Here is a 26,132-nt window from a genome sequence, read left to right as displayed (position 1 = left end):
ATGATGATAAATACTACTGACTGATAATAGTAACTAAGTGTGATTTTTTTTAAATTAGATTAATACAGACTCAGACATATAACTTATGCATTGTTTCAATTATTATATACAAAATTAAGGGTGACTTCTAAATAAATGTAATGTGGTATATAGATAATGTATCTCGAATGGGTTATTCTGTCTCCCGCAACAAACCACACATCTGAATTATAGTTATAGTTCTTTAAATTATACATACTGACTTAGAGAAAAACTTTGCCTTAAATGTGACCGTTGACATCGAAATAATGTAACAGAAATAGGTGTAAAATGTACATGTCAAGTCAGTGTTCGGGGCAAATTATTTATATGTTCAATCCGCTCAAAGTGCAGCAGCAACAACAGGAAAGTATTTCTCTACACAGGATGTGTAAAACTGTTTTTCTTACATCTGGCAGATTAGAGATAAGATGGGTGGAGGTTTCATGATGCTTACCACTAACAGAAAACCTTTGCCTTAGGCTCTGCAATGATTCACAAACCAACCAACTGACGTAATTTCCTGAATAATGGCAGGTGCAGATCTCCGATGTAGTGTGTAGAGGCGTGGGCTTACAACAGGAAGTCTTCTGGAAAGCACTCATGCTCTGATTCAGTTTTTATCTGTTGCGAAGACTAGAACATTCACTGAGGAAGGGAACCGTACGTACTGCTTTCCAGAAGATGATGAATCAAACCGCTTGTCCTCGTATCAGCTTTGACTTTACAGGCAGATTCTTGCCTCCTGTTTACATCTTAGTGTTCATCATTGGTCTGGTGGCTAATGGATGGGGACTGAAGTCTTTGCTGCACAACTGGAACAAGTTGGGTAACGTCAACGTGTTTGTTCTCAACCTTGGACTTACAGATGTTTTGTACCTGCTCACACTCCCATTTTTGGTGGTGTACTACTTCATGAAGAGTAAATGGATCTTTGGAGAAACATTCTGCAAGATAACAAGATTCTGCTTCAATGTGAATCTGTATGGCAGCATTGGATTCCTGACTTGTATAAGTGTGTACAGATACCTGGCCATTGTTCATCCAATGAGAGCGATGGGAAGAATAACTGTCACCCATTCTGTGATGATCTCGGTCATAGTCTGGCTGTTGGTGAGTGTTCAAAGTCTTCCAGACATGTTCTTCACCAAGGCATCTAGAAACAACACTGAAAAATGCTTCGATACCACGGATAACGACTACGTTGAGGATTACCTGAAATATAATCTTGGATGGACCCTCAGTGGGTTTTGTATCCCGTTCCTCATCACACTGGGCTGCTACGGACACGTGATTGTTGTTCTCTGCAGCACAAATACTATTGACAAGGTACTGAAACAGAGAAGTTTAAAGTTGATGTTCATCTTGATTCTTCTCTTCTCTGTCTGTTACATCCCCTATCATGTATTCAGAAACCTCAACCTCTTGGCAAGAGTTCTCACCAAACAGGGGATATGCCATAAATGGTATAATGGAGTCTATATTGCTCGTCAGATAAGTCGTGCCCTTGTGTGTCTGAACAGTGCTCTCAACCCTCTGGTTTACCTCCATGCACATGAAAACATTCGTGCTCGGGTCAGACGACTGATCCAGCAAGCTCGTCAGTCTGTCGTGCAGCCGTCCGTCCCCACTACTCAATCTACCCTGATGTGAATTGTTTGATATGAGATTGAAACTGAACAAGTGCATTGCATCATCTTCCACTATAATGCTGTCAATGTTTTATGTCAGTCGTCATCATTTTGCTGTAAAACTGCTTCAAAAGATGAGATGAAACAATATGATTCTGAAAATGTCTTTGTCATCTTTTTAAGAGAATAGGACCAGATTTTACGGACAACAATCTCAGTAAAAACACTCTAAAACAGGAAGTATGTGAATCTTTAAAAAGCAACACACCCTCCTGACATCAAAGTGATGAACAGGAAGATCATCAGAGCATAATGTACTGTATACAGTGGCACTTTTAAACACATATGTTACAATGTGCTTTTCAGGAAGGAGAAAAGGAAAGAGGGAGATAGAGACAGAGAAGACAATAAATAAAATTATAGCTGCTGTGCAGCGATGGGTCGGTCCGGGCTATTTTTGGCAAATTTTGGCAATTCTGAGCAACAAACAGGAGAATAGGAAGACAAGACAGTTGACAACAATGTTCATTTTGGACCACTTGAGGCTTGAACTCACAACTTCTGGAATCAAAGACTGTCATCTATCGCTCTGAGCTAATTGGCAAGTGGCAATCTAACAGTGGCTTCACAAATTGAGTAAGCCATTCACTGTTGTGAAGGCAGATTTGAAACCATTGTAAAAAATTCAGTTATCAAGACAAAAATCCGAAAAATACACATATTGCAACATGAGGACATTTTTTCCATGAACACTGAAGATTTATTTATCAATTTGCATGTATATGTTTACAGTAGTCAAACAGTCAAACATTTTCATACACTGTTGGCAAAAATTGTGGGAGTAGATGGGTTTTTATAAATGTTACAGTTTAAAAATAAACAGAGTGATGGACTTCATAGTTTTTAATAGGTTTAAATGTCCAAAAGTTTCTTTAGTATTGGGGCTACAGTTTGATGAAAGTGTGAAGTTCTAGCAGGTTGATTTGTTATGAATTTTCAATGTTTTGAACTTTAGATGCTTGCTGTAGTGCCACCATCAGGACAATTGTCTTGTATATCAAGTTGAGGACATCTGACATTTTGATCTGTCATCATCATCATCATCCTTGCTTCATTTGTCGACTCAGGAAGTCACTGTCCAGGCAGCTGTTGTCAAGGCAGATTTCAAAAAAGGTCAAAATGTCATAAATTCTGTTACCTGAACAGAAATCTGATTATACATAAATTGCATCTTGACAACATGGAAATGTTGGTGATTTGTTTAAACTCTAAGTGTTTTGCTTCATAAGAGAAAATCTGATGTTTAAAAATGCCACTCTTACATTGACTACCACAAAATTCAACCTCTTAGTGGCTTTAGAGGAAAATTCAGGAGATCGTCAAAGATCGTCTAAGAAACAGAGAAACAGGCTCCTGCAATGTGCATCAAGAATGGCTCAAGAAATGTCAGCATGTATTGCTGCTCGGATGGGGGCGGACTTAGAACCATGTTCATTTGCATATCAATAGAATTTGGCACACTTCATGAGGCAAAGGTGATGTGTTACAACATGTAACAAGTCATTTTAAAGCCACTCATTGATTTTTCATGGGGCCGGACATTTCTGTAAAGTTTGGTGAGTTTTCGCCCTTGGGAAGTATGACTTCCTCGGAAGAAAGAAAGACAGAAAAAGAATTCCTAGGAATACAATAGTGTCCTGGCAGCTTAGCTAATGAGAGGCAAAAAGGGATGTAAACCCAACAAAACAGAAGTTAGAGAATTAAGAAAACAAGTGGCTTTTAAAAAAGACGTGCCCGGATTTGCCTTTCTCTTACAGAGGTCAGAGGGCACAAAAAGTCCTTTAAGTACAGAAGTGCCTGTTCATACTATGTCTTTAATCTCAGAGTGACGGGGAGCTGACAGACACACGGAGGCTGCTGTTGTATGTATTATATTAAGTTTCAGTCAAGAAACGAAAGTAAAAGCTCTGAAACAATACTAACATCATTTCCAGTCAACAACGACAAGCAGATAAAGAGAGATAAATTCCCCCTTTTAAAATCGATCAATTTAGTGAGTTGTTGAGTTTGGAGAATCTTTATAGACTTGGTGAAGTACTGTTTCTGGCAAATTCTTAATTATTTGGGCCTTTTTGTAAATTCGGCAAATGTTATAACCTCATTTTAGGGAGTGCTGCAGCCCCCTCAGCACCTTAGTTCCCCGACCATGTGTCCAGCACACAGAAACATAGCATGATGCAATAAAACCAGGATCAACATTCTCCATATATTTGGGATCTGATTCTTGCTGTGTTCCAATGTTAGTTGGAGAAAGCAGGTCTTAACTTGTAATGGCTGTTTTTGTTGATGTATTCTTCATAGTTTTGCACTAAAGCTTGCACTGTGCCTCTAAAGGCTTCTTTCATTTAGACAGGATGGCCTTTATGCACATCCTGACATCTAGTGGACAAAGTATTGAACTGCTGAGGCACAACAACACCTTTATCACCATCATCTTCAGAACATAAGATTGCATGTCTCATGCTATGTTGAGCTGGTTCAAATTATACCAGTACACAAGTGAGGTAAGTGCACACATAAGGCCCAAAGGGTGCTCGAGCCCCTGCCCTTTTTGCCTCGTATTAAAAGTGCCCTTTTTGTGTATTTTTTTTAATGAATACATAAATTCCTGTTGTGCAAAGGGATAAAAACGGCCGCATAAAAATGCCACGGTTTTCTTCCGTACGTATTTCCTCGTAATATGGTGTTGTGAGTGTGTTGAGCCTACAGCCGCTTCTCTGTCCGCTGCTCCGCTCTGTCTCTCTCTACGAACGGTCGCTACTTTCAAAGCCCTTAGCCCCCAACTAAGAACCCAGTTCTAAACACCAATGGGGTGCAATGTAAAGCTCTTATTTTGGAGAGAGAGAGAGAGAGAGAGAGAGAGAGAGACCTCATCAGAACTCCACCACGCACATAGATGAGATGTGACAGTGGAGCGACTTGAACCTTTGTGAGTTATAAATCCATGAACATAACTTGTGGGGGCTAAGAAGTCGCCTTTCACTTATTCAACGTGCTTAAATATGAGTCATATTTCAGAAGAGTGTCCATTTGTCCTTGTTAAGCTAACTGCTTGTAATGAGAGTTAATAATCTAATCTGACAGCTGTCTGTGTCGGCAGTTTATCTTGCCAAAAATCTTCAACTTCTTCCAGATATTGAGTTCACTGTGACTTTGCTGTTGTAAACATTGTTGTTTTACTAACATCCACAGTAGCAGTCACAGTAGTCATTTCTTGGTTTTGTCACATCTTTAGATGTGTAGCCTGTATTTATAGTTCGCACTTGCCCTCCAATAAATAGCCTGATAATAAACCAGTGTTTGATTGCTTTTTAAGAATTGCAGCTGAATTGCATGTCTTCCAAACCTCAATATTATGATAATGTGGATAAACTCATGTTGACAATAATTTGTTGACACAAAAGCAATGGCAGTTGCATATCACTTACAGCTACACAGGATACACAGCTAAGTAGTTAGCTTTCTATAAGTACTTTGTTTACTAATTTTAAGTTAATCTACATATTGTGTTATTAAGGCCAGAAATTTTTTTTGGTGCACATACTGCCCTTTTCTGACTTTGAGCCCCTTCTCCTCTATAATCATGTGCACGTCCCTGACACAAGTCAAAAATGATTTTATAAATGGAATAATAAAGTATTGGACACAACATTTGATCACATGATGGTGCTATAGAGGAGAGGTCAAAAGATCACCAAGTTATTACAATCCATCATGAGGAGAGCATACATGTCTGTACACAGTGTCACCCCAGAGCAGTCAAAAAATGTTACTTAAAACCACAAAATTCAAACTCTTAGTGGCTTTAGAGGAAAATTCAGGAGATCGTCAAAGATTGTCTAAGAACCATACTTGTCTGGACCAAATTTCATGGCAATTTATCCTCTGAAACACAGAAACAGGCTCCTGCAATGTGCATCAAGAATCTCTCAAGAAATGTAGGCATGTTTTAGCTGCTTGGATGGGGGCGGAGTTACATTGGTGTTCATTTGCATATCAATAGAATCAGGCATACTTAATGAGGCAAAGTTGTTGAGTTACAACCAACATTATAAAGCCACTCAGAGATTTTTCATGGTAAAAGACTGAGCAGAGATGGCTTTTCAGGGGTTTCATTGATGCCAGGAGAGAGACTTGTTTTTGTATCTGACAGTGGAGAATCTGCACCTATACCTGTAGTTGCTTCTTTAAAGATAAAAGTTTACACACACATTTAAAATGTGTATGTAATTGGTAAGCCTTAGTGGGTAGAGGTTTAATTTGCCAATTATAAAATTAAGGGTGACTTCTACTTAATGTGTGTCTTATACAAGTATTAAACATATAAGTAATGCATTCCAAATGGGTTCTTTGTCTCCAGTAAGAAACCACACATCTAGTTATTTAATCTAGACACACTGAGTCGACATGATCATGATGAAAACTTTGCATTAAATGTGACCGTTTACATCGACCAAATGTGATAGAAAGAGCTGTAAAATGTTAATGTCAAGTCATCATGTGTGAGTCATCAGCATAGTGAAAAAGCAACAACAGGCTAAGAATTTTGCCACAGGATGTGGTAAACTCTGGCATATAATAGATAAGACAGCTAGAGGCTTCATGACGCTTACCTCTTACAGACAAACCTTCTTCTTAGACTCTGCATCGATTTGAAAACCAGCCAACTGACGTAATTTTCGACGAATATTATGATGTGACAATTTAAAATATATTGAAGAAGCATGGGCAACAGGAAGTCTTCTGGAAAGTACTTGTGCTAATTCGGTTTTTATCTGTTGAGAGGACCAAAACATTCACTGAGAGAAGGAACCATACTGCTGTCCAGAAGATGATGAATCAAACCACTTGTCCTCGTGTCAGCTTTGACTTTACAGGCAGATTCCTGCTTCCTGTCTACATCTTAGTGTTCATCATTGGTCTGGTGGCTAATGGATGGGGACTGAAGTCTTTGCTGCACAACTGGAACAAGCTGGGTAACGTCAACATGTTTGTTCTCAACCTTGGACTTACAGATGTTTCGTACTTGCTCACACTCCCATTTTTGGTGGTGTACTACTCCATGGGGAGTAAATGGATCTTTGGAGAAACATTCTGCAAGATAACAAGATTCTGCTTCAATGTGAATCTATATGGCAGCATTGGATTCCTGACTTGTATAAGTGTGTACAGATACCTGGCCATTGTTCATCCAATGAGAGTGATGGGAAGAATAACTGTCACCCATTCTGTGATGATCTCGGTCACAGTCTGGCTGTTGGTGAGTGTTCAAAGTCTTCCAGACATGTTCTTCTCCAAAACATATGGAAACAACACTGAAAAATGCTTTGATACTACGGATGAAGCCCACGTTGAGATTTACCTGAAATACACTCTTGGATGGACCCTCACTGGGTTTTGTATCCCGTTACTCATCACACTGGGCTGCTACGGACATGTGATTGTTGTTCTCTGCAGCAGAAATACTATTGACAAGGTACTGAAACAGAGAAGCTTAAAGTTGATGTTCATCTTGATTCTTCTCTTCTCTGTCTGTTACATCCCCTATCATGTATTCAGAAACCTCAACCTCTGGTCAAGAGTTCTTACCAAACAGGGGATATGCCATAAATGGTATGATGGAGTCTACATTGCTCGTCAGATAAGTCGTGTCCTTGTGTGTCTGAACAGTGCTCTCAACCCTCTGGTTTACCTCCATGCACATGAAAACATTCGTGCCCAGTTCAGACGATTGATTCAGCGAGCTCGTCAGGCTGTCATGCAGGCGTCCGTCCCCCCTACTCAATTTTTCCTGGTGTGAATTGTTTGATATGAGATTGAAACTGAACAAGTGCATTGCATCATGTTCCACTATAATGCTGTCAATGTTTTATGCCTGTCAACATCATTTTGCTGTGAAAATGCTCCAAAAGATGAGATGAAACAATATGATTCTGAAAATGTCTTTGTTATCTTTTTAAAAGAATAGGACCAGATTTTATGGACAACAGGCTCAGTAAAATCACCCTCAGAGGGCACAAGTACAGTCCTTTAAGTACATAAGTGCCTGTTCAAACTATGTTTTTAATTTCAGAGTGACGGGGAGCTGATGGGGACAGTGAGGCTGCTGTTGTGTGTATTATATTAAGTTTCAGTCAAGAAAAAAGGAAATTAAAGGCTCTGAAACAATACTAATGAAGAAGTTGTAGAAAATAAGAAGCGAACAACTTCTCTCTTTGACTGCCTAACAGTCGTTTATTCAACCACCAAACTCAAAACTCACTAACGGCTGGACTAAACTGCTGGAAAAACGGCTAAAAACCCCTCATCTCCTCCGTTGCCAAGGTAACCCACTGACGCTTAAGCTGAGTTACCGGGCGCCTCTGTTGCTAACATCATTTCCAGTCAACAACGACAAGCAGATAAAGAGAGATAAATTCCCCCTTTTAAAATCGATCAATTTAGTGAGTTGTTGAGTTTGGAGAATCTTTATAGACTTGAAGTACTGTTTCTGGCAAATTCTTAATTATTTGGGCCTTTTTGTAAATTCGGCTAATGTTATAACCTCATTTTAGGGAGTGCTGCAGCCCCCTCAGCACCTTAGTTCCCCGACCATGTGTCCAGCACACAGAAACATATCATGATGCAATAAAACCAGGATCAACATTCTCAATATATTCAGGATCTGATTCTTGCCGTGTTCCAATGTTAGTAGGAAAAAGCAGGTCTGAACTTATAATGACTTCTTTTGTTGATGTCTTATTCATAGTTTTGCACCAAAGGTTGCACTGTGCTTCTAAAGGCTTTTTCAGTCAGACTGGATTACCTTTATACACATCCTGACATCTAGTGGACAAAATACTGAACTGCTGAGGCACAACAACACCTTTATCACCATCATCTTCAGAACATAAGATTGCATATTTTACCTTTGCTCCTTCTGCTTGTTCCAAAGCTGGTTCAAATCGTACCAGTACACAAGTTAAGAATTAATCAATAAATTAAATAATTAAGTACTGGACACAACATTTGATCACATGATGGTGCTATAGAGGAAAGGTCAAAAGATCACCAAGTTGTTACAATCCATCATGAGGAGAGCATACATGTCTGTACACAGTGTCACCCCAGAGCAGTCAAAAAATGTCACTTAAAACCACAAAATTCAACCTCTTAGTGGCTTTAGAGGAAAATTCAGGAGATCGTCACAGATTGTCTAAGAACCATACTTGTCTGGACCAAATTTCATGGCAATTTATCCTCTAAAACACAGAAACAGGCTCCTGCAATGTGCACCAAGAATCTCTCAAGAAATGTAGGCATGTTTTAGCTGCTTGGATGGGGGCGGAGTTACAACTGTGTTCATTTGCATGTCAATAGAATCAGGCATACTTAAAGAGCCAAAGTTGTTGAGTTACAACCAACATTATAAAGCCACTCAGAGATTTTTCATGGTAAAAGACTGAGCAGAGATGACTTTTCAGGGGTTTCATTAATGCCAGGAGAGAGACTTGTTTTTGTATCTGACAGTGGAGAATCTGCACCTATACCTGTAGTTGCTTCTTTAAAGATAAAAGTTTCACATCAAATAAAATGTTTGAACTATAAATATACATTTTAAAATGTGTGTGTAATTGGTAAGCCTTAGTGGGTAGAGGTTTAATTTGCCAGGGGTTAGAAACAGTATGGCTGACCACATAATGTGGTAAAATATGTAATGTGTGGTAGCTGCAAAACTTTGAGTTGATGGTACTCTTGAAAAATAATTTACCTAAAGCAATGACCTTTATTACAAGTAAAATAAATCCATCTAATTTCATTACTTAGGTTTAATATTAAAGGTCACATTTAATGCAAGTGTTTTCCATCATGTTGAGTAACTGAAAATCAGTCAAATGGCTAAGTCTGATTATTATTAAATTGAACGTATTGCTTATGTTTTTATTCAGTTATTACGTATAAAATTAAGGGTGACTTCTACTTAATGCGTGTCTTATACAAGTATTAAACATATAAGTAATGCATTCCAAATGGGTTCTTCGTCTCCGGTAAGAAACCACACATCTAGTTATTTAATCTAGACACACTGAGTCGTCATAACCACGATGAAAACTTTGCATTAAATGTGACCGTTTACATCGACCAAATGTGATAGAAACAGCTGTAAAATGTTAATGTCAAGTCATCATGTTTGAGTCATCAGCATAGTGGAGCAGCAACAACAGGCTAAGAATTTTGCCACAGGATGTGCTGAACTCTGGCATATAATAGATAAGACAGCTAGAGGCTTCATGACGCTTACCTCTTACAGACAATCCTTCTTCTTAGACTTTGCATCGATTTGCAAACCAGCCAACCGATGTAATTTCCTGAATATTATAATGTGACAATTTCAAATATAGTATGAAGAGGCATGGGCAACAGGAAGTCTTCTGGAAAGTACTCATGTGCTAATTCGGTTTTTATCTGTTGAGAGGACCAAAACATTCACTGAGAGAAGGAACCATACTGCTGTCCAGAAGATGATGAATCAAACCACTTGTCCTGATGCCAGCTTGGACTTTACAGGCAGATTCCTGCTTCCTGTCTACATCTTAGTGTTCATCACTGGTCTGGTGGCTAATGGATGGGGACTGAAGTCTTTGCTGCACAACTGGAACAAGCAGGGTAACGTCAACATGTTTGTTCTCAACCTTGGACTTACAGATATTTCGTACCTGCTCACACTCCCATTTTTGGTGGTGTACTACTCCATGGGGAGTAAATGGATCTTTGGAGAAACATTCTGCAAGATAACAAGATTCTGCTTCAATGTGAATCTATATGGCAGCATTGGATTCCTGACTTGTATAAGTGTGTACAGATACCTGGCCATTGTTCATCCAATGAGAGCGATGGGAAGAATAACTGTCACCCATTCTGTGATGATCTCGGTCACAGTCTGGCTGTTGGTGAATGTTCAAAGTCTTCCAGACATGTTCTTCTCCAAAACATATGGAAACAACACTGAAAAATGCTTTGATACTACGGATGAAGCCCACGTTGAGGATTACCTGAAATATAATCTTGGATGGACCCTCACTGGGTTTTGTATCCCGTTACTCATCACACTGGGCTGCTACGGACATGTGATTGTTGTTCTCTGCAGCACAAATACTATTGACAAGGTACTGAAACAGCGAAGTTTAAAGTTGATGTTCATCTTGATTCTTCTCTTCTCTGTCTGTTACATCCCCTATCATGTATTCAGAAACCTCAACCTCTGGTCAAGAGTTCTTAAAAAACAGGGGATATGCTTTAAATGGTCTGATGGAGTCTACATTGCTCGTCAGATAAGTCGTGTCCTTGTGTGTCTGAACAGTGCTCTCAACCCTCTGGTTTACCTCCATGCACATGAAAACATTCGTGCCCAGCTCAGACGATTGATTCAGCAAGCTCGTCAGGCTGTCATGCAGGCGTCTCTCCCCCCTACTCAATTTTTGCTGGTGTGAATTGTTTGATATGAGATTGAAACTGAACAAGTGCATTGCATTATGTTCCACTATAATGCTGTCAATGTTTTATGTCTGTCGACATCATTTTGCTGTGAAAATGCTCCAAAAGATGAGATGAAACAATATGATTCTGAGAATGTCTTTGTTATCTTTTTAAAAGAATAGGACCAGATTTTATGGACAACAGGCTCAGTAAAATCACCCTCAGAGGGCACAAGTACAGTCCTTTAAGTACATAAGTGCCTGTTCATACTATGTTTTTAATCTCAGAGTGACGGGGAGCTGATGGGGACAGTGAGGCTGCTGTTGTGTGTATTATATTAAGTTTCAGTCAAGAAAAAAGGAAAGTAAAGGCTCTGAAACAATACTAATGAAGAAGTTGTAGAAAATAGGAAGCGAACAACTTCTCTCTTTGACTGCCTAACAGTCGTTTATTCAACCACCAAACTCAAAACTCACTAACGGCTGGACTAAACGGCTGGAAAAACGGCTAAAAACCCCTCATCTCCTCCGTTGCCAAGGTAACCCACTGACGCTTAAGCTGAGTTACCGGGCGCCTCTGTTGCCATGGTAACTCACTGACGCTTACTAGGTGCTTGGCCTAAGAGTCTGTTGTCAGTGAGAAAGAAACTAACCAAATGGTGAATTATGTCCGCTCAGTCCACTACACTAACATCATTTCCAGTCAACAACGACAAGCAGATGAAGAAAGAGATAAATTCCCCCTTTTAAAATCGATCAATTTAGTGAGTTGTTCATTTTGGAGAATCTTTATAGACTTGGTGAAGTACTGTTTCTGGCAAATTCTTAATTATTTGGGCCTTTTTGTAAATTCGGCTAATGTTATAACCTCATTTTAGGGAGTGCTGCAGCCCCCTCAGCACCTTAGTTCCCCGACCATGTGTCCAGCACACAGAAACATATCATGATGCAATAAAACCAGGATCAACATTCTCAATATATTCAGGATCTGATTCTTGCCGTGTTCCAATGTTAGTAGGAAAAAGCAGGTCTGAACTTATAATGACTTCTTTTGTTGATGTCTTATTCATAGTTTTGCACTAAAGGTTGCACTGTGCTTCTAAAGGCTTTTTCAGTCAGACTGGATTACCTTTATACACATCCTGACATCTAGTGGACAAAATACTGAACTGCTGAGGCACAACAACACCTTTATCACCATCATCTTCAGAACATAAGATTGCATATTTTACCTTTGCTCCTTCTGCTTGTTCCAAAGCTGGTTCAAATCGTACCAGTACACAAGTTAAGAATTAATCGATAAATGAAATAATTAAGTACTGGACACAAAATTTGATCACATGATGGTGCTATAGAGGAAAGGTCAAAAGATCACTAAGTTGTTACAATCCATCATGAGGAGAACATACATGTCTGTACAAAATGTCACCCCAGAGCAGTCAAAAAATGTCACTTAAAACCACAAAATTCAACCTCTTAGTGGCTTTAGAGGAAAATTCAGGAGATCGTCAAAGATCGTCTAAGAACCATACTTGTCTGGACCAAATTTCATGGCAATTTATCCTCTGAAACAGAGAAACAGGCTCCTTCAATGTGCATCAAGAATCTCTCAAGAAATGTAGGCATGTTTCAGCTGCTCGGATGGGGGCGGAGTTACAACTGTGTTCATTTGCATATCAATAGAATCTGGCATACTTAATGAGGCAAAGTTGTTGAGTCACAACCAAGTCATTTTAAAGCCACTCAGTTTTTTCATGGTAAAAGACTGAGCAGAGATGACTTTTCAGGGGTTTCATTAATGCCAGGAGAGGGACTTGTTTTTGTATCTGACAGTGGAGAATCTGCACCTATAGCTGTAGTTGCTTCTTTAAAGATAAAAGTTTCACATCAAATAAAATGTTTGAACTATGAATATACATTTTAAAATGTGTGTGAAATTGGCAAGCCTTAGTGGTTAGAGGTTTAATCTGCCAGGGGTTAGAAACAGTATGGCTGACCACATCTTGTGTTGTAAAATATGTAATCTGTGGTCTTCGTCTCTGGTAAGAAACCACACATCTAGTTATTTAATCTAGACACACTGAGTCGACACGATCGAAAAACTTTGCATTAAATGTGACCGTTTACATCGACCAAATGTGATAGAAACAGCTGTAAAACGTTAAGTCATCATGCTTGAATCATCAGCACAGTGGAGCAGCAACAACAGGCTAAGAATTTCGCCACAGGATGTGGTAAACCCTGGCACGTAATAGATAAGACGGCTAGAGGCTTCATGGTGTTTACCTCTTACAGACAAACCTTGCAGACTCTGCATCGATTTGCAAACCAGCCAACTGACGCAATTTCCTGAATATTGTAATGTGACAATTTCAAATATAGTATGAAGAGGCATGGGCAACAGGAAGTCTTCTGGAAAGTACTCATGTGCTAATTCGGTTTTTATCTGTTGAGAGGACCAAAACATTCACTGAGAGTAGGAACCATACTGCTGTCCAGAAGATGATGAATCAAACCACTTGTCCTGATGTCAGCTTGGACTTTACAGGCAGATTCCTGCTTCCTGTCTACGTCTTAGTGTTCATCACTGGTCTGGTGGCTAATGGATGGGGACTGAAGTCTTTGCTGCACAACTGGACCAAGCTGGGTAATGTCAACGTGTTTGTTCTCAGCCTTGGACTTACAGATATTTCGTACCTGCTCACAATCCCATTTTTGGTTGTGTACTACTTCATGGGGAGTAAATGGATTTTTGGAGAAACATTCTGCAAGATAACAAGATTCTGCTTCAATGTGAATCTATATGGCAGCATTGGATTCCTGACTTGTATAAGTGTGTACAGATACCTGGCCATTGTTCATCCAATGAGAGCGATGGGAAGAATAACTCTCACCCATTCTGTGATGATCTCGGTCATAATCTGGCTGTTTGTGAGTGTTCAAAGTCTTCCAGACATGTTCTTCACCAAAACATATGGAAACAACACTGAAAAATGCTTCGATACCACGGATAACGACCACGTTGAGGATTACCTGAAATACACTCTTGGATGGACCCTCACTGGGTTTTGTATCCCGTTACTCATCACACTGGGCTGCTACGGACATGTGATTGTTGTTCTGTGCAGCACAAATTCTATTGACAAGGTACTGAAACAGAGAAGCTTAAAGTTGATGTTCATCTTGATTCTTCTCTTCTCTGTCTGTTACATCCCCTATCATGTATTCAGAAACCTCAACCTCTGGTCAAGAGTTCTTAAAAAACAGGGGATATGCTTTAAATGGTATGATGGAGTCTACATTGCTCGTCAGATAAGTCGTGTCCTTGTGTGTCTGAACAGTGCTCTCAACCCTCTGGTTTACCTCCATGCACATGAAAACATTCGTGCCCAGCTCAGACGATTGATTCAGCAAGCTCGTCAGGCTGTCATGCAGGCGTCTGTCCCCCCTACTCAATTTTCCCTGGTGCGAATCGTCTGACATGAGAATGAAACTGCATCATATTACATTATAATGTTGTCAAGGCTCTATGTATGTGATCATCATTTTGCTGTAAACCTGCTCCAAAAGCTGAGATTAAACAATACAATCCCCTTCAACGATTCTGAAAATGTCTCTGTTATCTTTTTGAGAGAATAGGACCAGATATTGTGGACAACAGGTTCAGTAAAAACCCCCTAAAACAGGAAGTGTGTGAATGTTTAAAAATAAACGGCATACAAAATTGTACTGTGACTGCAACACATCCTCATCAAGTGATGCACAGGAAGATCATCAGAGTATAATGGCAGATTTAAATGCAATGGGCACAGAATATAACTGTCAAACAAAATGTAATTTAGATTAAAACAATACATATCACAGATGTTAACAACTTTGTCTGCATTGTTGCGCAAAAAAACTACAATTACTACTTCAGTGTTTTTACTGTGACAGAATATTCATAATTTTGATTAAGTCAGTTGAGGAAATCCAACGATCTGCTGGCTAATTAAGCCATTTTACAACTCATTGGATAGCTGGGCTGCTTGGTTCATAAAAAGGACATTTGTTTGTTATAAATGTACAAATGCACTCCGTTCCAAGTGAAAGTCCTGTTTTTTCTGCCCTCACTATAATACCAGTACATGGTGGACAAATACAGCAAACAAAACACAATTCAAAGGAAGTCTGATGACGCAGTTAGCCTTTGAGGTTAACACTGAAAGCAAATTAAAATGTCGTGCTAGTGAGTAGCAAACTAAACACATTTCAGAGGAAGTTTGATGACTCAGTTAGCAGTGAGGTTTTCACCTGAATTCATCCTGAGGAGGGCTTGAGCATGTGTACAAATTCCATGCCAGTATACCTGCTATGAAAAATGTCACCAAAGTAATTTTCAATTCCAAGACCTGGCCTTGTGGATTCCAGAAAAAATATTTTATTGTTATGAATATTTTTAGGGGGTTGTGATTGTTTATTGTTCTTGGATAGCTAAATGTACGCTTTATCCAAATGTTTTATGTTGTATTAAACAAGCCAAACTCACAACATTAGTGTATGGAATAAAATGTCTTTGGGGATGGAAAGTCTGAAAGAATAGGAACTGGATATGGATAAGTATGATTATATAAAATGTGTTTCTAACCATATTCTGATCAGGTGCTATCAAACTGTGGCCACATGCAGAGTAAAATTATAACTTGTTGAGGGAAAAGGTATTTGAAACCTTATCTTGATGCAAAATCACCAGTTCTGGCTCTCTCCCCATTCATTAAGATGATCTGGTCTTGTTAGCCTGAACTAAGTGTCTCGGGACATTGCCAAGATGGCAGCCGAGTGGCAAGACTTAACTCGAGGGACTTTGCCCAAACTCCCCAGTCCCAAATTTCACCTACTCCCATCAGGTCACCCTATTTGCCCCATCAACATAAAACCAGCTGCATGCAACCCCTGGCTATCTCTCACTTTATCTATGAACATGGTGCAGTATGTAGATGGACTGAAGTGGATTTTTTACATCTTAAGACGGCAGTACATCCTGTGAGGTGAACCCGCCATCTGAAAATAACTTTTCTCTGTAATCATGCAAAGATAAGGTTCTCAGAAGACTGTTTTACAGGAAGCAATCTATGTAGGTAATTTCCTCATCATTCTGTGCATCATTGCATACTTGTTTTACAGCATTTACATTTTTAAGAAGGAGATTGAAGGAGAATGAATAAAACTGCTTGTCCTCGTGTCAGCTTTGACTTTACAGGCAGATTCTTGCCTCCTGTTTACATCTTAGTGTTCATCGTTGGTCTGGTAGCTAATGGATGGGGACTGAAGTCTCTGCTGCACAACTGGAGGAAACTTAAGATCATCAATGTGTTTGTTTTCAACCTTGGACTTGCTGATATTTTGTACCTGCTCACACTGCCATTTTTGGTTGTGTACTACTCCATGAAGAGTAAATGGATCTTTGGAGAAGTATTCTGCAAGATTACAAGATTCTGCTTCAATGTGAATCTATATGGCAGCATTGGATTCCTGACTTGTATAAGTGTGTACAGATACCTGGCCATTGTTCATCCAGTGAAAGTGATGGGAAGATTAACTTTCACCCGTTCTGTGATTATCTCGGTCATAGTCTGGCTGTTGGTGAGTGTTCAAAGTCTTCCAGACATGTTCTTCACCAAGGCACCTAGAAACAACACTGAAAAATGCTTTGTTACCACGGAGAACGCCCACGTTGAGGATTACCTGAAATACACTCTTGGATGGACCCTCACTGGGTTTTGTATCCCGTTCCTCATCACACTGGGCTGCTATGGACACGTGGCCTCAGTTTTACGGACACTGAAGAGAACAGATAAGGTACTGAAACAGAGAAGCTTGAAGTTGATGTTCATCTTGATTCTTCTCTTCTCTGTTTGTTACATCCCCTATCATGCATTCAGAAACCTCGACCTATTAGCAAGAGTTCTCAGAAGACAGGGGATATGCCGTAAATGGTATAATGGAGTCTACATTGCTCGTCAGATAAGTCGTGCCCTTGTGTGTCTGAACAGTGCTCTCAAACCTCTGGTTTACCTCCATGGAAATGAAGACGTTCCTTTTCAGCTCAGACAGCAGCTCCAGCGAGTTCGTCAGATGTTAATCAATCGATTTTTGTCAAACCCCAGCAGAAGGCCTTCTGCACTGACTGTAGACGAACTTTAACACGGAGAAACATGAAATATGTTTAACATTTTAGGTCATAATGGTCTTTCTAATACATATGCAATGCAAATTAGAAAGGAAGGAGGAGGACTTAGAAAATACACGTGTTTATCATTATGGTGGTTTATTACTTCTAAACAGGCACGTGCACACATAAGGTCCAAGGGGTGCTTGAGCCCCTGCCCTTTTTGCCTCGTATTAAAAGTGCCCTTTTTGTGTGTTTTTTAATGAATACATAAATTCCTGTTGTGCAAAGGGATGTAAAAACGGGATTTAAAAACACCACGGTTATCTACCGTGCGTATTTCCGTTGTGTGTTGAGCCTAAAGCCGCTTATCTGTCCGCCGATGCCTCATCGAGGACTCCACCACGCATGTAGATGAGACGTGACAGTGGAGCGACCTGAACCTTTGTGCGTTATAAATCCATTAACATAACTTCCTTGTGGGGGCTAACAAGTCGCCTTCCACTTATTCAATGTACTTAAATATGAGTCATATTTCAGAAGAGTGTCCATTTGTCCTTGTTAAGCTAACTGCTTGTTAATGAGAGTAAATAATCTAATCTGACAGCTGTCTGTGTTGGCAGTTTATCTTGCCACAAATCTTAAACTTCTTCCAGATATTGAGTTCACTGTGACTTTGCTGTTGTAAACATTGTTGTTTTACTAACATTCACAGTAGCAGTCACAGTAGTCATTTCTTGGTTTTGTCACATCTTTAGATGTGTAGTATGTATTAATAGTTCGCACATGCCCTACAATAAATAGCCTAATAATAAACCAGTGTTTGATTGCTTTTTAAGAATTGCAGCTGAATTGCATGTCTTCCAAACCTCAGTAATATGATGATGTGAATAAACTCATGTTGAAAATAATTGGTTGACAGAAAAGAAATGGCAGTTACATATCACTCACAGCTACACAGCATACACAGCTTAGTAGTTAGCTTTCTATAAGTACTTTGTTTACTAATTTTAAGTTAATCTACATATTGTGTTATTAAGGCCTGACATTTTTTTGCCCTTTTCTGACTTTGAGCCCCTGCCCCTCTATAATCATGTGCACGTCCCTGCTTCTAAAGTATAATTATCTAAGGGTGAGTTAAATCTTTCTACTGCTGTGAGCTGTCCTGAGTTAGATGGGACCAAATTCAATCTAAACATTCATGCAAGTTTGTAAATGATGCAGCAGAGGAAGAAAATTATTAATATAATATATCATCAGTTTATGATGAATCCAAATGTTTTTTTCGGGATTTGTAAACATATCACGAAGGCATAGATCTTTTATTCTGTTTTTGTTATAATACAATGATTTGGTACATAAGATTGAATATTTATCCACTTTCTATATAACCTCAATGTTATTTGAGCTGTTTATACAAGAGACCTTGTGCAGGAAGACAAATGTTTGCTGTTGTTTTAATAAAGTTAATGTGATTACTTCAATCTTCTGTACATTCATTTGTCATGTACCTGTGCGTCATTGGCTCACGCTTCTTCTTATCTTGTTTTTTTAATGAAATGGGTTAGGGTTAGGGTTACATTTTAGTAACCCTACATTTTACCAATGTAGGCCCACTTTCTAACATACAACTTGGCTACAAAGAAATATGATATCCCCTGCTTATTGAAGCTTACAGGTAAAACATGAGACTAATGTAAGATCTCTTTTTTCATGCCTTTGTTCATCAAATGTGATGTAAAAATGGCAGATTTCCACACAGTTATGGAGAAAGAGAGTGAGTTGTGGTCATAGCTCTGTTGCCTACAGTTCTGTCGGTCAAACACTTTGCGTGGCAAAAGAGGAGGCTGTTCTGGCGTTTGGTCCTTAGTCAAGAACAAAGTACTACCCAAGTTCCAGAAAGGTTGGAATGTGTTTTTTTTTCACAAATTGTTCGAGACACTGTCGTTATATCAACAATACAATACAATCATGTGTATGAGTGTGAACCTCTCCCCAGCTTTGCTTAAGAATGACTGAGCCTTTTAAAGTGAAACTCTCGCCAAAATGCAACCTAGGCTTTTTTTTGCGAATGCAAATGAGTCAAACCTTTGTGTAAAAGCATAATTACGACGAAAGAGGAACTTTTAAGATTTACCGTATTTTCGTTTTCATGTCAAACTCATTTTCACAACTCTACTGCTTTGGTTACATTTTGAAGAAGTGGACCCTAGAAGATGGTTAACAATGATAAAAATAACAACATGCGACAAAAGACGTTTAGTTATTGCTCTGCTTGGTGTTTTCTTATCTAAAGAAACCTTTGCATTTAGCTCAAAATAAAATAGTCTTTTTCTATATTTCTAGGTCTCAGTATGTTCACAGTGATTCATGAGAAAGAACTGCTGCTGAGTGCTGCCTCGCCAAACTCGACCACTAGAGGGGAGACTCTCACCTTCCCATTCATGAGAATGATGAAGCAGCCCTGTATCAGTCAAACTGTTCAACACTGACATGTACCTGTACTTTGCATCTCATCTTAACTATTGTTGTATCTTGTTATTATCATGCGAAACAAATCTTTTTGTAATAATACTAATACTAATAATAATAATAATACTCATAATAATAGATTCAAATTATATAGCATCTTTCAGGTTACCCAAGGACACTTAACAAAGTGGAACAAACATATATGAAAACAAACAAAACAAAGAATAATTGGAGCGCCTGTCAGTTAGTACGGAGGGAACAGCCGCACCGCCGTCAACACCGCCGCCAGCACCGCAGGGAACACCCTCCGTCCAGAAGCGAACTTGTATCTGGCCCCGTGAACACAGCAGGGGCGATGCAGGGGGCGTCCCAGCGACAGAGCCCGGGGCGAAGCAACAGCAGAAGTCCAGGAGCTCCTGCGCTGAACACCCGAAGACCCCGCCAGCAATGGCGGAGCAGTGACCTTCCAACATCACCGCGAGCCGGGAGAGACAGCAGCAGCAGAGGAGAGCAACAACGGAGCCAGGCGGTGAACAACCCAGAGGTGGTGGAGGGAGGACCAGCGGAGCAATGATGGACAGCGCACAGAGCATCAAGTACTTCTGCTTGTAAGTTAGCGTTGGAGCCAATCCTTCAGGTGTGCAGGCTTCAAAGGTAGTAGCACAGCCTCAGAGCTTGTAAAGACAACTTGGCTTTCTTCTTTCAACAGAAAAAAGCCGCTTTGTCACGGATCGAGAAGCAGCAATATTCCACCAGCGTCTTCTCGCATTCGGGTTTTTACACCTCATGTGAGCATTAGCTGTTCACTCCCCCATGAGGATTTGTATTCATGTTGTTCATCACAAAGTCTGCTTTAAAAGTCCCATATTATACTGTTTTTCATCAATTTCACACATCTGTCAGAGGTCCAACAACACTGTATTTGAAATGCATTTCCCCAAACCCATCCATGGACCTGAATTTCAGCTGTCTATAAGTCTACTCTACAGAGCCCCAGACATGACGTGGTCAAAAAAAATTTAATTGTAATGCGCGCACGAAATATTAATTTGTGGCCACAAAGTAGGTATAATGTGCGAAATACTAATTAATAATATTAACATCATTCCTGTGCAGCTGGGTAAGCAAATCGAGTGCACCTTCTCTAGAAACTGCAATAGCCTATGATGTCCTTAAGGTGAGTGTCTTTTCTTATTCTGTTCTCGTCAATATATTGTTATCCTGCATTTAGGCAGTTATTAGGTGATTAGGTCTATAATATAGTGAACTTTTAATCTTCTGTGATTTCATTGAAGGACAAACGTCCAGAAAACACTACACACACCTTCAGTAGTTCAGTCAGAGCAACAACAACCTGCATATCAATACAAACTAGATTCTGATCACTGATAGGCTATAGGTTCCCTTGGCAACGTGATACATACAGTAAGCACTACTGTAACTGCAGGGCTGCATTCGGTGGCATCATTAAACGCTGCGGCTCATATAGCCTCTGTATTCCCTCTGCTGAGAGTCTGACACACATGATGCTACTTTCAACTTTCATGATCAGTGAAAGGCACTGCCTAAATGCGGGTAGCATGCGCTAATGTTATGGTGGAGGTATCGCTATGGTGGAGGTATCACTATGGCTCGCCAAGATGCTGTCGTTCAACCAAACCAGTTTGACCCAGAATCGGACCCAGAAGGAGAGGCTCCTGAAGAAATACAGACTCTGCGGCTGCAGCAGGACGTTTCAGAATGGTTAGTGTGTCTGAATAATGTTAGTTTGTTCTATGTGTTTGTACGGTTACTGCCATGTAGCTAATGGCTAACAGCTAGCAAACGCTGTATTTGTCTCCAACAAAGTCTCCAAACTCTTGGACACTGTTCGCATCGTCTGTATCTCCAGTCTGCACATTTCCAGACTTTTTACTGTGACAACCAAGCTCCATCGTAATATTATTAACATCAAACTCGCTTCAAACGCCATTGCATAGCGGACCGAAGCGGAGCTAACTAGTTATCCAATTTACAGCTGATTTCACCATACTCGTAGGCAACTGTGAATACTATCAAAACTTGGCAACATTTACCTGTGGGTCAGGTGCAGTTGCTGGGTCCCGTATGGTTGGGACTGACTGATCCTTTTTTCAGTGTCGAGGCAAAGCCAGCTTTGTACTGACCCTCATTACTGAGGCAGTCCAATGTGAAGTAGTTAGCACTCACAAACAAACTTACACGAACTGTAGACAGCACTTTGTCATTAAAAATGAAAAGCAACCACTGTCTCTTCTGTTGTTGTGGGAGCTTTAAGATAGTGATCTGGTCTTGTTAGCCTGAACTAAGTTTCTCGGGGCATTGCCAAAATGGCAGCCGAGTGGAAAGGCTTAACTCAAAGGACTTTTCCCCAACTCCCAAGTCCCAAATATCCCCCACTCCCATCGGCTCACCCTATTTGCCCCATCATTAAAATACAGCTGTTACATGTAACCCCTGGCTATCTCACTTTTTCATCTTTGAACATGATGCAGTATGTAGGTGGATGAAGTGGCATTTTACACTTTTAAGATAGCAGTGCATCCGGTGACATCAACCTGTTGGGGAAAAATATGATTCTCCCAGGACATTATGTCTCCTTACAATAGTAGGTCATGCATGTCTTGTACAGAGTTTCTGGATAAGGATAGTGACAATTGCTCTACGATAAATCTTCTCATAGTCTCTGCAACCTAGATACTCAAAGCCAGGGCAGTTGCTAGGAATTCTGGGCCCCCTGAAAGAATATCGGTGTGGGCCCCTCTACCCCATTCATTGCCACATTCAATTTTCTTGTTTTTCAGTATTCTTGACGGTGCCTGGTGTAATACACCCAATTTGTTTCCTTTTTTACGATTAACGACTCAACAAGTCAGAGTATGATTATGTAAATGATGTATAATTAGTTGTCTTATTCTCATTTCACTGATTTGCAACACGTTATTACACCTCTGATTGCAAATACATTTTCAATTAACCACTCAACAAATAGGTAGTGGGTACTAATAAACCAAAACAGCCAACCAGTGTGTACATCCCTCACTCACCATCAAAGGCATCACTGGACTGCTGGGCTGAGCGTCTGCTGTGTGGGTCAAACTCAGATGAAGCAGCCACTGCTGATTCTGGAGCAGCAGAGCATAAAGGTTTATTGTTCCATTATATATATTGTAAACATTATATGTTATGTTTAATAAAAAAAATGATGCAGAACTAACCTATTCTTGGACAAAATCTAAATGGGCTTCTTAGTACCATAGCTCTAGGTGGACAGCTACACTTTCCCAGGCAAAAAATATTTTTAGACCATTCAAAAGTCGGTGTAAACTGTCCACAACTCTAAATAGTCTTTTTTACTTTGTTGTTGTCAGCTATTATGGTGTCTTTTATTTTATACTGCTATGAAAACAAACAAATCTTTGAACATTTAACTTTTTTGTATTTAGGCTATTCAAATGTCCCACTAATAACACATTTTACAAGACCACATTGAACACATCATGATAACGTAACTGACCTTCGTCAGATGCTCCTAACTACTGAGTAGAACTTGAATGCGTCATAATACAATTCAATGCAGCCTCTGAATGGGCGCATACTGGAGCACTGTCCGACAGGGATATGTGTGAAACACACAGTCACTCTAGTAGCCCCTAAATCAGTAACGTTCAGTTATAGCTACTCTAGGAACCGTTGCTCTACAATGAACTGGCGACTTGTCCAGAGTGTAGCGCGGCCAGATGACAGCTAACGTAGGCTGCAGCCTGCGCCCCGTCAAAGGTAATGTTACAGACATTAAATTAATGAACAAGTAGGCTAATTGTTTCAGCCGCCCTTGGTAGTTTTACTCTCACCATTCTTAGAAAATAAGTTGTTGATGTCCTGGGCCCCTGCTCTGCTGCTTCTACTCCTGGCCTCCTTCTCAACTCTTCTCTGGTGTCCGGACTTGTGCTTTTTGGGGGGCATCCTAACCCTGCTGGAGTTCGCTCGCGCTCACTTAATTCCGATGAGGAAGAACCATGGGAAGAACGAACCGCGGTGTGGACCAAACCATTTTTTAAGAAGGAACCAAGGGGGTTATTGAAATAATTAAAATTAGAATATTGTATGACTTGTGGCTTTGTTTCAATTCGGATTCATTCGTATGAATATATATGAGTTCAGTGTATGCATAACCATTTTGTCATAGAGGCTACTGGGGGCTGTGTGTGGGCCCTATAGCGTGCTGTGGGCCCTTAGAAATGTCATCACCTTTACCCCCTATACGACGGCGCTACTCAAAGCTACTGTAGATATGTCTACCGAACAGATGTCTGACGAACCAAGCCAAGGCTAAGCTAAATGTTTGTGTAAGCCTTGTGAGGAGGCCTTTGACCTCTCTATGTTTGCAGACTAAGTGTCTCTGACCTATTTTACGTCTTAGTCCTCTGGCTAGAAAAAAACGATAACCATGTACGGAAGTACTACCTCCTGAAGCTGTAAGATATAATTTTGACACTGGGGAAGACTCGGGAGGATTATCATGGCAACACATATTTCAGTGTCTCTGGGTCTTCTTCATCTTCCCTGAACGGTCAAGTGACTCAAAATTCCATTTAACTTTTTTCTGTAATTGTGCAACAATAAGGTTCTCAGACTGTTTTACAGGAAGCAATCTATGTATATAAATTACTCATCATTCTGGGTGTCACTGCATACTTGTTTAATCAGCATTTAGAGCTGCTTTTTCAGAAGGAGACTAAAGGAGAATGAATAAAACTGCTTGTCCTCGTGTCAGTTTTGACTTTACAGGCAGATTCTTGATTCCTTTTTACATCTTAGTGTTCATCGTTGGTCTGGTAGCTAATGGATGGGGACTGAAGTCTCTGCTGCACAACTGGAGGAAACTTAAGATCATCAATGTGTTTGTTCTCAACCTTGGACTTGCTGATATTTTGTACCTGCTCACACTGCCATTTTTGGTGGTGTACTACTTCATGAAGAGTAAATGGATCATTGGAGAAGCATTCTGCAAGATAACAAGATTCTGCTTCAATGTGAATCTATATGGCAGCATTGGATTCCTGACTTGTCTAAGTGTGTACAGATACCTGGCCATTGTTCATCCAGTGAAAGTGATGGGAAGATTAACTTTCACCCGTTCTGTGATCATCTCGGTCATAGTCTAGCTGTTGGTGAGTGTCCAAAGTCTTCCAGACATGTTCTTCACCAAAACATATAGAAACATCACTGAAAAATGCTTTGATACCACGGATAACGACCACGTTGAGGATTACCTGAAATATAATTTTGGATGGACCCTCACTGGGTTTTGTATCCCATTCCTCATCACACTGGGCTGCTATGGACACATGGCTGTAGTTTTATGGACACTGAAGAGAACTGATATGGTAATGAAACAGAGAAGCTTGAAGTTGATGTTCATCTTGATTCTTCTCTTTTCTGTCTGTTACACCCCCTATCATGTATTCAGAAACCTCAACCTCTGGTCAAGAGTTCTCACCAAACAGGGGATATGCCATAAATGGTATAATGGAGTCTACATTGCTCGTCAGATAAGTCGTGCCCTTGTGTGTCTGAACAGTGCTCTCAACCCTCTTGTTTACCTCCATGGAAATGAAGATGTTCCTGCTCAGCTCAGACAGCAGCTCCAGCAAGTTCGTCAGATGTTAATCAATCGTTTTTTGTCAAACCCCAGCAGAAGGCCTTCTGCACCGACTGAAGATGAACTGTAACACAAGAAAAACATGTTTTTTCTAACAGAACTATGTTTAACATTATAGGTCAAAATGGTCTTTGTAATACATATGCAATGCAAATTAGGAAGGAGGACAACTTAGAAAATACATTTTTATCATTATGTTGGTTTATTTGTGTGTTTAATCACTTCTACGGTATAATTATCTGAGGGTGAGTTAAATCTTTTTTTAATGCTGTGTGCTGTCAAACAGATGATAGAGAATGAATCATCTTTTAAAATGTTATAAATATTTAAAAGTTATTTAAGCTGTTGAAACAAGAGACCACGTGCAGAAAGACAAATGTTTACTGTTGTTTTAATAAAGTTAATGTGATTACTTCTGTACATTCATTTGTCATGTGCCTGTGCGTCATTGGCTCATACTTCTTCTTATCTTATTTTTTTTTTATGAAATACACATTTTACAATGTAGGCCTGCTTTCTTCCATGCACCTTAGCTACAAATACAGGAATTATGACATTCACTCCCCTGTTCGCTGATGCCAACATTAGTCTCATGTTTTACCAGTAAGATCTCTTTTTTCATGTCTTTGTTCCTCATGTGTGATGTCATAATGGCAGATTTCCAC

General features: G+C 39.8%; 5 protein-coding genes and 1 pseudogene across 5 annotated transcripts; all 6 read left to right on the top strand.

Moving 5' to 3' along the window:
• Positions 1–634: 634 nt before the first annotated feature.
• On the top strand, positions 635–1,811 carry LOC115584626 (P2Y purinoceptor 1-like). The gene has a single exon (XM_030422173.1). It carries the CDS (start codon positions 703–705, stop codon positions 1,669–1,671), a length of 969 nt encoding a protein of 322 aa, XP_030278033.1. The 5' UTR covers positions 635–702; the 3' UTR covers positions 1,672–1,811.
• Positions 1,812–6,297: 4,486 nt separating this feature from the next.
• Positions 6,298–7,649, top strand: LOC115585318 (P2Y purinoceptor 1-like). The gene has a single exon (XM_030423618.1). The coding sequence runs from the start codon at positions 6,541–6,543 to the stop codon at positions 7,507–7,509; it is 969 nt and encodes a 322-aa protein (XP_030279478.1). The 5' UTR covers positions 6,298–6,540; the 3' UTR covers positions 7,510–7,649.
• A 2,444-nt stretch (positions 7,650–10,093) lies between these two features.
• Positions 10,094–11,188, top strand: LOC115585397 (P2Y purinoceptor 1-like). Its single transcript, XM_030423732.1, has one exon. It carries the CDS (start codon positions 10,211–10,213, stop codon positions 11,177–11,179), a length of 969 nt encoding a protein of 322 aa, XP_030279592.1. The 5' UTR covers positions 10,094–10,210; the 3' UTR covers positions 11,180–11,188.
• Positions 11,189–12,599: 1,411 nt separating this feature from the next.
• LOC115585324 (P2Y purinoceptor 1-like) lies at positions 12,600–14,775 on the top strand. The gene has a single exon (XM_030423630.1). It carries the CDS (start codon positions 13,667–13,669, stop codon positions 14,642–14,644), a length of 978 nt encoding a protein of 325 aa, XP_030279490.1. The 5' UTR covers positions 12,600–13,666; the 3' UTR covers positions 14,645–14,775.
• Positions 14,776–16,315: 1,540 nt separating this feature from the next.
• LOC115585438 (P2Y purinoceptor 1-like) lies at positions 16,316–17,749 on the top strand. The gene has a single exon (XM_030423802.1). It carries the CDS (start codon positions 16,361–16,363, stop codon positions 17,345–17,347), a length of 987 nt encoding a protein of 328 aa, XP_030279662.1. The 5' UTR covers positions 16,316–16,360; the 3' UTR covers positions 17,348–17,749.
• A 2,605-nt stretch (positions 17,750–20,354) lies between these two features.
• Positions 20,355–25,630, top strand: LOC115585764 (P2Y purinoceptor 1-like; annotated as a pseudogene).
• The last annotated feature ends 502 nt before the right edge of the window (positions 25,631–26,132 follow it).

This window comes from Sparus aurata, chromosome 7, assembly GCF_900880675.1.
Source record: "Sparus aurata chromosome 7, fSpaAur1.1, whole genome shotgun sequence".
NCBI classification, from domain to species: Eukaryota; Metazoa; Chordata; class Actinopteri; order Spariformes; family Sparidae; genus Sparus; species Sparus aurata.
Note: the sequence above shows the minus strand (reverse complement) of the source record. Positions and strands in the feature narration are given on the sequence as shown.

Coding starts and splice junctions, on each gene's coding strand:
- LOC115584626 (XM_030422173.1), top strand. CDS start 703: ATGATGAATCAAACCGCTTGTCCTCGTATCAGCTTTGACTTTACAGGC.
- LOC115585318 (XM_030423618.1), top strand. CDS start 6,541: ATGATGAATCAAACCACTTGTCCTCGTGTCAGCTTTGACTTTACAGGC.
- LOC115585397 (XM_030423732.1), top strand. CDS start 10,211: ATGATGAATCAAACCACTTGTCCTGATGCCAGCTTGGACTTTACAGGC.
- LOC115585324 (XM_030423630.1), top strand. CDS start 13,667: ATGATGAATCAAACCACTTGTCCTGATGTCAGCTTGGACTTTACAGGC.
- LOC115585438 (XM_030423802.1), top strand. CDS start 16,361: ATGAATAAAACTGCTTGTCCTCGTGTCAGCTTTGACTTTACAGGCAGA.